This window comes from Triturus cristatus, chromosome 10 (assembly GCF_964204655.1).
Source record: "Triturus cristatus chromosome 10, aTriCri1.1, whole genome shotgun sequence".
Lineage (NCBI taxonomy): Eukaryota > Metazoa > Chordata > Amphibia > Caudata > Salamandridae > Triturus > Triturus cristatus.
In genome coordinates, this window is record NC_140593.1 from 966,352,834 (window position 1) to 966,366,404 (window position 13,571).

The window sequence follows — 13,571 nt, forward strand, 5'->3', positions numbered from 1 at the left end:
TTTACAACTGATGTTGTTTTGAATTTAGGAAAAAGTAATGAGTCCTTACATCTGCTGCAAAAAAGGCCAATAAAATGGTCTTGCAATCCGCCTAAGCTTCTGATGTGGCATGGATATTATGGGATATTCTAAAGAATGAAAGTAATGTATATTAATAGAGTTAGCTTTAAGAAACTTATGTTAAATGTATGTTAAATGTATGTTAAACATATATTAAACGTATGTTAAAATTTTGAGTCAAGTATATTCCTCTTTGGAAAATTATATTAAAAAAACATTTGATTCTATGAAACAATACATAAAATCTTCAACAATTACATTTGCATGGCTTGTAAAAAGTATATAATATAGCATTAACACAAAAAAAGAATTTAAAAGATAAAACATTACAACAAGATTTCAAATTAAGATGACAGACAAATATCAAATGGGTAACAAACCTCTGAATGCAATGGAAAATTATCAATGAGACCATACGTTTGTGGCAGACCTGGGGCTTCACAAGAACGAGTTGGGACTACTAGGATTTTCAAATGTTGTACATAATTCATAAAGGAGGATTTTCTCCATTCACAGTGTCTGAAAGCTCTCAGTATTACATATTTTCAGTCTGATGGAGAATTTCCAACCACCGGTGATGTATGGTTTAGTGGTGACAGCGCAGGTGCATGTAAGGAGCACCATTATGTTCTTGAACTGACAACTGTATAACTGTCACAACTGTAAGTACTCTTTAGCAAGGCTTCATTTTGGTAAAAGAAAGGGTGTGCTCACCTTCATTGGTGGGTATTTATGGTAAGGGGCGGCACCAGTAGCCAGCTCAATTGCCGTTATTCCAAAACTCCAGATATCAGCTTTAAAATCATAGCCTCTGACCTGAAAAGTAAATGGAATTAAAAATAATAGGCACGCAAATTCTATTTAGAACCAAATGCAGTAGCTGGTAAAATGCTGCTGTGCAAGGGTATAAATACCTCTCCACTTTAATATGCATCAGTGTTGTACATGGATTGCAAAATATTTAAAAACACCAGAAAGCGGCATTCCTTTATTTTCAACCCATATGGAGGACCACTGGAAAACACGGTAGTTTATCAGTATCGATTACTGCAAAATGTATGCGGAATTTGCAAATTTCAACATTATTGCTTATGGCTCCCTCAGATCATAATTCTCGACAGCAAGGAAAGACAAACAGTCACAAATACTTTGCAAAGCTTAAATAGTCACCTTTCAATTTATGACTGCTGTATTCAGGTATTAAACTTGTACTAGTGAGGGGAACAATTGGCTGACAATTAACTCCGCAACAAACAGTTAAGCAAGAAAAAATCCTGGCATATACAATACGAAATGTAAATCAAATATGATGTAAATAAGGACTCCTTTTATGTCCTGTATAAATCAAGTGGCCCTGCTCGTATCCGAAGGGCTCAGCTAAAATTTACTGTGTACCTAGACAAAAAGGCTTGCTCTTAGCGTAAAAACATGCTTTAACGATATATGGCGAATGCATCAATTCGAGAAACAACAAATTCTGGCCACAGAAACGTGAGGACCGTGAGAAAAAAAGTCCTTAAAACATTTTTCAGAATACTATGGGTCCCAAAAGCCCACATCAACTGATTACATATGTATATACCTAACATACAGCCGGCCTACACCTTTAGCAGGCCAGTATCAATGAGTTTTGCTAAGGGGTCATTGACACCGAGGCAAAACGTTTTTTAGTGCATTGCTGTTCATGCCAGCACCCTAATGTTTGTTTTAATTCACAGAACCTGAAATAGCATTTTCTTGGTGTATGCCTGTTCTTCACTTGGTTTCTATAGCCATATATTTTACATTGCTTGGATATATCGTTTACATAATGGAGTTTTTTTAATGTTTCAATAAACACTTGACATTTGGGATGAGGAGGGCTTTTTACGATGGGGCAGCAGGTGCCATCAATTATTGTTGTCGAAAACAAGAGAGAGAGCATACCTGTTCCATAACTTCAGGGGCCATCCAACATGGTGTGCCAACAAATGTTTTTCGCACTTTATTCCTCGTCATATCACCACCAGTTGCTAAAAAAGCACTTACGCCGAAGTCTGAAAGAACCAACATAAACACTTTATAGTTCAAAAACAACCAGCAGAAAAACAGCCATTATTTACCTAGCTGCCACCATTTAATAGCAATTAAAGTAATTTAAAAAAAAATCCATTCACTAGCAATGTGTGAGCACTCATATGGCATAATATTAAGCATACCGCCATAAATTAAAAGATTTTTATATTTAATAAATGCGCATACAGGTTTTTTGTTTTTTTTTTACTAAAAAATACACGCCCTGCGGTAATTCTTGATCGCCTCTTTAAGGTACATTCTTAGAAGAGCGGTTCCACTTAAGATAGCCGGCAGTTATACAATGGGATGCAGCTGATGAGGTGTCAATTATCACTCGTGTGATGCCCAAAACTTAAACCTATTTAAGCCTGTCTTGCAAAGCTGTGCAACAGCATTATTTTCAGACCCTCTAGGACTTGAGATACTAGGTTGCACTAGGACTAGTTAAATTGTGCAGGGTACATGTCACATTTTGCATAGATGTCTGCCCCATGAAGACCTCTTGTGGATCATACCAAAACTTACAGAGGGCTTAGAACCTAATCACTGCTCGGCACTGGTTGGCTTTGCCACTCGTACTTGCTTCTTATCCGATGGCTTGCCTTTCTCCTCTGGTGTTTGCTCCTCCTCTTTGCCACCCATTTTACTGGATGACTTGAATCCTTCCATTGCTCACATTTAAGGAACATTTTTTTATTTTAGCCATCCATAGAGTGGATGCGTTCTTTTGCACTCTCCCCATCTTTTGTTGTTTTCCTCTCTTAAATACCCATCCCTTTCGCTCTGTGTTGCTACCTCCTCCTCCACTTGCTTCCTCCCATGTGTGCGGCTTTTTGCGTTCCATGCACGCACACCCTCCACGTTGCTTCTTCGTCTGCCCACTGAGCCTTGCTTCACTGTACCCTTTTATTACATTTTTTTAAAAATACGTTTATTTCCCCATTCCTCCAGCCTGTCTACTGCTTCCTCACCCACTCACCCTAGCTTACCGCTCTACCTGTTCCTCTATTGCACCTAAACCCCTTAAAATATATATTTTTTTTACTATTTTTTTTTTATATTGCGGCAGCTGTCGATTGCTGCAGACCAACCCCACTTTCAGAAAAGCCCTTTTATCGAAGCAATTGTTTTGCAATGTACTCCAAGTGACGTCCGCCCTCATGGAAAAGTAAAACATATACAAATAAATAAAATGGCATCCACATCATTTGGTAGGGTGGTGCAAGCTTGGTGACGCCTAGGTTATCATGCATGTGCAGCCTACAGAATCACACAGCTATCAACAGTATCATGACATGTATGCACTATCTGGCCCACATTTTCATCATCACAATTATTTTTTTCTGACACTGCATAGGAAAAGCGAAAAGCACAATCAAAGTCAATAGGTCAAAAAACCTACTAGCTTTACCAATGCTTGTTAGGTTTGACCCTAGTAACATGCAGTGCATTTAAGTTCGATCTTATGTAGTGGCATTTCATCCAGCTGCCCCTCAGTTTCACTTCTTTTAGGCAATCTGTCTCCTGGAGGCAGGGCCAGGCCTTCATATGCATTAAGGACTCTAGTTAAACTTCTCAGAAGTACAGACATCTGCTATGAAGAGGAGAGGCCAGTGTGTAGCTACTGTGCAAGTCCAGTGACATTTCAAAATGAGTCAGCTTTTGCTGCATCCCGACCGCGTCTTAGACCAGGGCGTGGAAGATGAGGGAGTAAACGTTGCGATAACTCCCTTCTTTACCGTACACATACTATGCATGCACCACAGTCTCTGTCCTTCAACATGGCAGATCAAAAACAATGCATCAAGGGATCGAATGACACATGCGCAGGCGCTGTGAAGGATGTGTCATTAGCAGGGTTTGGAGCATAAGTCGGGTGAGGATAAGCAGTGTCATATATACATGCTCTCAGTATGCATCAAAGAGTCATCTTCGCCAACCCTGAAGTTAATCCCTCAGTGTATTACAGGGGATCGGTCAGAGATTGTCCGATACCTTCTTCGAACACACATTCCCTGTTTCGAGGAGAGGGCCACCTGAGCTTGTGCACAATTGTTCACATGCTGCATATTCATCAGCTCCCCTCTCACTAGATTCCACAAGGCAGTGTCGCCGCAAACAAAACTCTGGAGTAAGCCTCAGCTGGAGCATCAGGAAAGCTTGAAGCCCCAGGTGCCTGAGAATGAAGTGGATTCTATGGAGTACTGGGGGAGCATGTCAGCCTAGCCACCTAGGGCTAGACGACCGGTGCGGCCGCACTGGGCGCTGGCATGAAAGGGGTGGGGTGGACTGACATCAGGGGGCACTGTGTTTAGCAACAACTTCCGATTTAAAAGCACCTGCTGCAGAGTTCCTTGTGCCTCCAGCTTTCAAGCATTAATAAAAATGTCAAGATAACTCTTGTGATTAATGTTCCTGTTAGAGAGAGAGATCTGAGTCATAAAGTAGGCAGAGGGCAAATATGCCTGCTGCAGACAACATATCTGTATTTTATGTGGATAGCGGAATGTATTAGTAAAGTCAGCCTTTAAACAAATAAAATGTTTGTGAGAGAGGGGCTATGGAAAGATGAGAGGGCGCTTCAGCCAGGTGGTAGGGAGGTAATCTGTATAGGAGATCATGGGTGTTTGGGGAGGAGCGACAAAAAGACTGTTGCACTGGGTGCCACCAGCGCTGAAGCAGGTGTGTCAGTGCAAACTCTCTCACTCTGCTAGAGTTTGTGTTCCAGTGCAGCAGAGCCAACGGCAGCATGCTCCTTCTGGTTTCTTGCCAGCGGGCTCGGACTGCCTTTTTCAGGTCAGGCTGCTGCAAGTGTTGAGGGAGTGGCGTAAAGAAACTTGAGGGGCTAAATGCTCTAAACCTCTAAGGCAAAGGGCCCGCCGGCCCGAGCACAGTGCCGGAAGTGCCGCTGAAGCTCGGAGGGCTGCGGGGGCTAATGGTACGCCACTGTGATGAGGTGACACCCACTGTTACAGTACTTGCTTGGCAGCGTTGGAGACCAGGTGATAACGGGGAGCCCAGATTCTGTGGAAGCCAGCCCCTCATAGAACAAGCATTTGCAATGCAACAGGTCTTGCATTTTGTAGAGTTTAAGCTATTAGCATTATAAATAACATTGGCTTTTATTTATCTGTTTTGCTAAAACATAAATAAAAGGCATTGTCATTTATAATGCTAATAGCTCAAACACTTGTAAATGTGAGATCTATTAAAAGAAGCGGGCGCCATTGTCCCGGGCTGCTCGGAAAGTCAAAGCACACATAGCGTGCTGAATGGTGCAGGAAAGAGTGCCATGACTGCAGTGGGAGAAACTCATTAAAGAAAACAGTGCTTACAGACTAAACCAGCATTTACAATGCAATGGTCTCGTCATTGGTAAAGTTAGAGCTATTGGCATTGCTAATGACATTATTTTTGTTTATGTTTTTGTTTTTAAAACATTTAAAGAAACGGCATTGTCATGAGCAATGCCAATAGCTCTAACTTTAACAATGCCGAGCCACAGTCCCTTTCGCCCACTCTCCATGGTCAGCTTGCTGTCCCTGCCCCTCCCACCCAGAGGGTAGACAGACGTGGCTAGAGAAGCAAGGAGGCGATGGGGCCGTAAGCTGACAATTCAAGGTGGGGAATCAGCTCTGGCTAGCAAATGGACAATGGAGGGAGTGAATGGGGGAAGTACATGGACAAAGGGGTGGTGGGGAGCAAGAAGAGCAAGGTAAGGTGGGTGAGGAGGAACCAACAACGGCAACTTAGAGATGGTGAAAAAGAGGAATACAGCAGGGAGAGACGTACAAAAGAGACAGCTGGAAAGCACAGGTACTCTCAGGGTGCTTCAACAAAACCAAAAAAAAGTATTGTCTGAAACGTGAGTAACACGTCCATGCTCCAGGGTAGGAAAAAACATAAAAAGTTTAAAGAAAGCCTACATAAGCTGACTAATGAGAAAATAAATAAGAGGCATAATGAAGGCAACCAGGGTAAGCAATAGGTGGGCTCCAAGCCTACTGTAAGCTACCAAAATGTCTCGCAACAGACAGAGCATGTGCTAGAGTACCATGGCTCCCAATGCAGAAACGGAAAAAGGCCTACTGCCCTGTTTAGGCAGTGAAACAGTGCCATGATTTGGGTGCAGATGCCCCTCACCCCGTCTGGACTCCCTTTCCACTGCACCTGCTGCATTATTGATGGTTCGATCTGTCGTGTGGAGAGTGTAAATGAAGGTTGAAGGAGCATGTGTGTAGACTTGAGGAAGGATCTCGAGTGGAGGGTGGACAGCCGATGTACATAGTGGAGAGCATGGGTGGACAATGCATCTAGATGGGGGGGGGGGGGGGGGTGACTATTGTGCAGTGGAGACAATGGAAAGAGGATGAACAGAATGAATAGCAAATTCCCAGTGTGACAGCAAAAATGGAGAGTGGGTGTGGACCATGGAGGGCTGATGTTCATGGTGAGAGAAAAGATATACATTCTACACCGTAGATGTGGTGAAGTGGTGTTGAGAATGGATACTGCACAGTATGGAGAGAGCAAATGATGGATAAAGAAAATGTGCAGTCTTAAGAGCAGATGAACAGGGTGTAGAGTACAAGTGCAGGATGGGGTACAAAAGTGGAGTGTAGCGCATACACCTGGGTGGCAATTGATGTATATGGTAAACAGTGGAACTTCACTGGAAAGTGATGTAAATATTAACAGTGTGGGCACAGTGGTGTTGATCATGGAGAGAAAATGTAAGAGTATGTGGATAGTAGAGAGAATGTGTGCAGACTGTATGAAAAGTGCATGTGGGGGTGAAAAGCAGCTGTGTAGGACAGAGGGTGAATTTACACAGTGGTGAATGAATGTTCAGAGTGTAGAGTGTGTAAGTGGAGAGTGGAGAACACAAATGAAGCGTCAGGACTGCATGTGGTGAGTGGACAGCCCTTAAGAAGGATAAGCCCAAGTAAACAGCAGAAGTACCGTTTTTAGAATAAATGTGATAGCGTAGGTACTGAGCATGTAGAGTGCAGGGTGCAGATGATAGTGCATGCATAGAAGTTGGAAAGGCAACATGAGGAGAGTCAAGATCAAATGCGGAGAGGTTAAGTGAGGATGCAGAGAACTGATGTAAATCGTGGAGAAATACGTGGATTAGGGCAGAAAGCGGATACATTACCTGTAGCGTATGGGGGGGGGGGGGGGGGGGTGGGGGGGGGAGGATGTGGCTTTATGAATGCAGTTTAGAACTGAGGAGCCATGTTCGAGTCCCAGCATCGCTCAATATCCTGTGATTCTTGGTAAATCATGTAATTGCTTTGTGTCTAAAAAATGAACCTATCCTGTGTAATATAAATGATGCTGTGATAAGGCGCTCCAAAACCTTCGGGTCGAATTTGCACTGTTTAGTTAAAAAAAAACGTGGAAGGTAAAGAACAGGGTAGATTGTAGATGTGGATAGAAAAATACCAAATGTATTCGAATATGGCTCAGAGCGAAAGGTATCCCTGTGCCCTCTTGTTTAAAAAATAGGAAACGTTTCAAAGCTCTCACCTTGGGGGATGGGGAGGATGCCTCGTTAGTCTCGGTTTCTCCCTACTTATCTCACTACACGCAATCCCTTCCTGCCGGTTTAACATCCTACACCTTTGCCAATTTAATTGCAGCAAAAACAGATACAGCTAGAGATATATTTATTTCCTAAGGATAACACCAAAACGCTCTGCTCGAAGCCTCGTCATGCATGTCCCTCGGTTTCAACAACATGACCTGGAAGTGGAACAAAGACCAGAGGGCGCGTAACCTGCCTGCTGGATTTACCACAAAAATCCATTTGCTGATTGGCCTAAACGACCTAGAGGAGGGCAGATGTCACAAGGTTGGTTGAAGGGGGGCCGGTGTCCATTATACAACAACAATCTTTATTAGATCGGAGAATGTAACAAAAAGACAGACAAATCTCCAGGACCTGGTTCGAGGCCCAGCCCACCGGCAAACTGATCTGAGAAAAACAAGGCATGCATGCAGGGGGAAAAAAAGTTCAGACCAAAGCGAACGGCAACTAGCAGCTTTGAAAATGATTGGAGATTAATGCCGGTCAAAGGCACAGAGGGCAGAAAGGCACAGAAACGAATGGCACAGAAGGGCACCAAAAACGACAGGAGCAGAGGGCAGAAAGGCACAGACAGAGAGAAAAGCATTTACAATGCAATGGTCTCGGCATTGCTAAAGTTAGAGCTATTGGCATTGCTCATGTTACTTGCGCTCCGGAACCACTCGAGGCCCCTCCTCGAGCTGTCATAGCACAGCCCGGTCCCTGGCAGTGGACATCCAAGCCGTTCCTGGTGCATCTCCCAGCACACCAACAGCGAGCCAAGTGTAAGACATCTCGCAAAGATGCCGCACGTAAAACACAGGTCGCTACGTTTGAGGTCAGAAGAAAAAACAACAGCACAAAAAGGAACATTTAAAATAGCATCTTGGGTTCTACGTCGTCTAAGGTTTGCTTCCTTGTACTCACATATTTTCCAGGTATTCAACAGATATAAATAGATAAACGTATCCAATTCTTTAAAGCAGCTTCAAGAAAGAGGGGGACAGGAACCATGCTAAGATGGAGTAATAGGAACGAACCATGCTAAGATGGAGTGTGTGATCCTCGCCTTGAATACCTCTCCACTCGTCTTTATTCGGGGTCCACTGTCTCCGTGTGCAGCAGACTGAACCAGCTCTTCCGGCCGCCCTCGTTTATGATTCACTCTGGCTGCTTCTCACTTCGTTTGTCTGTTTCTCGTGCTCGGCAGTCATTGCTTTCCGTTTCTTCAGATTGCTCTTTCCCTCCCCCAGCAGCAGCATGGTGAGTGAGGACATCTTAGCCACGACCTGTTTCTGCTTCATTTTAAACCAGACATCTTTATGCGTCGATTGTTATCAAAGAAGTTGTAATTTACTATGCACGCATCTTCTGCCTTATCTATTGTTGCCAAGTGGTGCAATTTGTGTCACTTTTAACTAGTCTTGGCTTTATAGCATGCTGGCGTTTTTAACCATGCTTTGAATAGTGAATACATATGAACTTCAGGTTCCACAATGCAAAGCGCTTTGGCAAGAGAGCCGGCGGCTATGTTTACAGACTGTTTATGTGGGCAGTTTCAGTGCTTTCTGTGCGAGTAAGGGGGCATCCTGCTGCGCAATGTGTGACACCGTGAGTGATACTTCCGAGCGAGTAAAACCAAGCAATGAACATAGTTAAATAATGGGTATTACCCACCTTTGAAACACTGCTAAGCTCTACACAGCACCGCCTTTCTCCGAGGCGGCTATGTTTACAGACTGTTTATGTGGGCAGTTTCAGTGATTTCTGCGCGAGTAAGGGGGCATCCTGATGCGAAATGTTTGACACCGTGAGTGCTACTTCGGAGCGAGTAAAACCAAGCAATGAACATAGTTAAATAATGGGTATTACCCACCTTTGAAAAACTGCTAAGCTCTACACAGCACCGCCTTTCTCCGAGGCAGAGCAGAAATGCCTCGGAGAAACGCAGCGTCCTCTTCGGATTCGGGAGCGTGTTTTGCTGTTGTCTCCTCCCTGAGACTTCTCGCAAAAAACACACCCCCCGATCCGAAAAGGACGGGGCCTAATAGGAATGACTGACCTCTTCTCCAATGGCTGGCCAGCATTCAAGAGGCCAGCCAATGAAGAACAGGGGAGAAGAGGGGCGGGTTTAAGCCCCTCTTCTCCAAGTCATTAAATCTCGGAGCGAGACTGCGCAAGCGCAGCCTTCGCAGCCGAGACCTAAAAAGACGTACTGTGTAACAACCGAAGTAAAAGGGCCTGTTCTCATGGGAGGTTACAAATGAAGACAAGGCAGTACTGAGGATGTACTAACAACCCTATTAACAAATCAGAAGTCAGCATTTACGGAGGACACAAGCCAATGACAAATAAGGGCAGAGTGGGCAGGGCTTCTATTCCATACTCCAATACAGCATGCAGCAGAGCTGCGCATGCACTACCCAAACTCGACCTAAAAAGGTACGGATTCATATATTTCTCTAGTCTGGCACAAATCTTCAAAGCAATGGCCAAGCAGACTACAAATTTTCTGCTACAGAAATTCAATTCAAGGTAAATTTCACAATTGACATTTGTCGGCAAACAGGCAAGCCCTGTGCTCGGCTCCTGCGCTACACTAGTTGGCCACTGAGGTCTGTGTACAGAATCCGTATAAAGAATTTAAGGTGTTGGAAGTAGGTTGGAAGTAGTGTGTGCTTGCTGGCCTCAAAAGCAATCGCTAACTACAATAAATTGTAAATAAATGTAAGTTACGGCGGGAAAGCTTTAAAAATAATGGTTGACAATATCTGAAAAAGACCGGAGGACCACTAACGCCCCCTTACATGCAAAACATGCATTTTTGTTCTGTACGAGATCCTATAATCTTCGTCAAGCTTTGAAAAAGCAAAAATAAAGTTAAGCACTGTCCAACATAACTACTACTGATGTTTTTCTTAAATGCTACAAGAATGTGAAGCTGTGCTCTGTCTCCTGAAAATCCAGGTCTTGCCATGACAAACACAATTAAACAAATTAACTAATATGTGTCTGTATTTAGAAATAAAGTATTGCATTGTAGCAAACCATGGATCAAAATGGGAGCCGATTAAACAAATAATATATTTTTGCACTGTCCTGCACGCCCTTGTCTGTTATCCAGCACTGGAAATGGGAATGGTTGATTTTCTACAACATAGTACGACATGAACAATTGTCGAGGCTGCAGGACTAGTGTGCAGAGCACCATAGCTCCTGCCTGCAAACGTCATGGCGTTTCTACGGGACAGTCGCTAACAAGGCTGTGCAACCTGGCTTCCCTTTCTGATGCATAGAGTTTGCGCCAGGGCAGTGTGCAGCTTCTACATCAGCCAGGGTTCCAAAATTAACATTTAGTGGCTCAAGCGTACAAAATGGCAATGCTGATGTTACTTCCTGTGATGTTCAGAAAGAAATTAGAAATTGCTGATTCCCCGTGGTAATTCCTTATTTTGGCCTGAATTTTAACAAATTTCAGCCACTTTCCGCAGCCGAAGTGGCTAGGTGGAAGCAAACAAATCTGCTCCAATTTAAGTTTTCACTTGCTGACATAACCTGTTCTCAAAAACTGCAATAACTTCTTCTAGTAACGAGTGCTAGTGGTTACTTTATCTTACCTCCCAGCAGTCCAACAGCTAGTTAAATATCAAATGCAGGAACTTCTTCCAAATAAGAGAAAACCTTACTGTAATAGAATGAAATACCAACCTACCTTACTATCCTTACCTGAACACACCTAAGACAATGAAATACTATACAAGGTGGAACCGGATGCATATGTAAATGATTCATCTTGTTCCCATGAATTGTACAGTTTCAGAGACCAATGGAATGGCAATTATGCGGTCACCCGTGGCCTCTAAGCCTTACCCGTGGAATATTCGCAAAGCAGGAAGAACTGAAGGCTCACCTCGCACTGGCTGGCCTGAAAAAGGGTGAACTTGTGGTTACGCACCTGCGCGCTACGAGAGGTACTAGACCTGATAACGATTTTAGCAGCTTACACAGCAACCCCACACATTTTCCTACTCCCTGCTGACGAGAGGCAACTACCTCGAAACACGTGTCCAGGGATGGCACACGCCACGCATACTTGCATTCACACTCGAGCATAGGTGTATCCGCCGACGCTGACCTTCAGGGACCATTTTCATTGGGGGAACACGCCTGGTAGGTGTAGCAGTGTGCGACCAATCTGGTTTAAGGGTGAACTTGTGTGCACCTCCCAGTGGCACGCTGGCACGTAACGCAAACACAAGGAGATGATAGACGGAGAGCTGACATTTTTCAGACACTCACCCCCGTCACAGATCTGGGTTGAATCCATCATCGTTCTTGGCAAGCAACTGCACATGGCCAAGCACCTATCCCAATGGAATGTATGATGGTATTTCACATGCGTTTAGGACGCATGCGTTCCGAACGCAGTCTTCTGAACGACTTGCCTTAGGAGGGTGTTGGAATAGATTAATTTACTATTCTAACTCCAGTCTGCGCAACAGTTGGGAAGGTGTTGGACTTTAAATCCAACGCCATTCCACCAATGCGCCCCCCTAAAAGCAAGTCGTTGTTACTGCTTGGGTGCTGAACGAATGCGTGCTAATGCCACCTTTGTTCTATTGTCGGCGCTGTGTTGGCACAGCATGAATCCAGCTTCGTTCGAAAGGACGTTTCCCATCCCAATCACAAGTCTGATTATGTCTCAGGAAAGTCAGCCAGTTTTGCCTTGGCACCTCTCCTTATGCTGCTGTTCGATTGGCATTTTCTCTCTTCCTTCATTGCTTTTCTTTACCTTGTCCATCTGCTGTCCTTGCCCTTTCCTGACTTTCTCTCTCCACTTGTCCAGTCCAGGGGATGATGGAATCCTGAAATGCCTAATGATGAGCTCTACTTTATCTTTGTTCTCCAATAATAGAGAGAACATTTTGCCATCTTGGCGATTTATGACATTTCACAGGCCTATTCGTTGGCGGAGAAAGATGATATGATAGTTTTAGTGAAGCTGCGATTATGGTAGCAAGACATTCAAGCCTCACATAAGGGGACCTTATATGCAGGTAAAGGAATATGCTACTTACCAGTATGCATCTGTTCTTGGCATGTAGAGCTGCAGAGCCACACACTAAGGATAAGATCGCCATCTGGTGTTGGGCTCGGATGATTGCAGGTTGTTGTTGTCTTCGGAAGAAGTCTTTGGTCACGAGATTGGTGACAACAGTGCGCATGGGCATCCACTCCATCCTCAGATTGTTTTTCGCCATGATGGGAAATGGTGGAGTGTGTAAGAAGAGAAAGGATGTCCATGTGTAGTGTCTAATTAAGACAATGCTGGAGCAGATACAGGTCCCGAGGGGGCGGGTGGGCGTGTGTGGCTCTGCAGCTCTACATGCCAAGAACAGATGCATACTGGTAAGTAGCATATTCCGTTCGAGGCATATGAGCTGCAGATCACACACTAAGGATAGACTATATAGCAGTGCCTCCCCTAGCGGTGGTCACCTGTATCAGTTGCAGCAGTTTGGAATTGAGTTTTGAGGACAGCTTGGCCTACTGAAGCTTGTTGTTTGGATTGCACATCAACACAGTACTGCTTAGTGAAGGTGTGTGTAGTAGACCATGTGGCTGCTTTGCAAATGTCCTCTAAGGGGATGTTCCCTAAGAATGCCATAGAGGCCCCTATTTTACGCGTGGAGTGCGCCCTAGGGGGAACAGTAAGAGTACGTTTAGCTTTTTGGTAACATATTTGGATACATTTGACTATCCATCTGGCGATACCCGATTTGGAAATGGGGTTGCCTTTATGTGGTGGAGCGAAAGCAACAAACAGTTGCTTGGTTTTCCGAAAGGGTTTTGTTCTGTCGATGTAATAGAGCAAGGCTCTTTT

The 13,571-nt window shown here is 44.2% G+C and overlaps 1 protein-coding gene across 1 annotated transcript in view; it reads right to left on the reverse strand.

Annotated features, from left to right (window-relative positions):
- OXSR1 (oxidative stress responsive kinase 1) overlaps positions 1 to 13,571 on the reverse strand; it is a 677,967-nt gene that overhangs the window by 214,428 nt on the left and 449,968 nt on the right. The window contains exons 6-7 of the mRNA XM_085628862.1: positions 1,987 to 2,096; positions 775 to 876 (exon numbers count right to left, since the gene is read on the reverse strand). Coding sequence (XP_085484988.1) covers positions 775 to 876; positions 1,987 to 2,096 — 212 coding nt within the window. The remainder of the gene's footprint in view (positions 1 to 774; positions 877 to 1,986; positions 2,097 to 13,571) is intronic.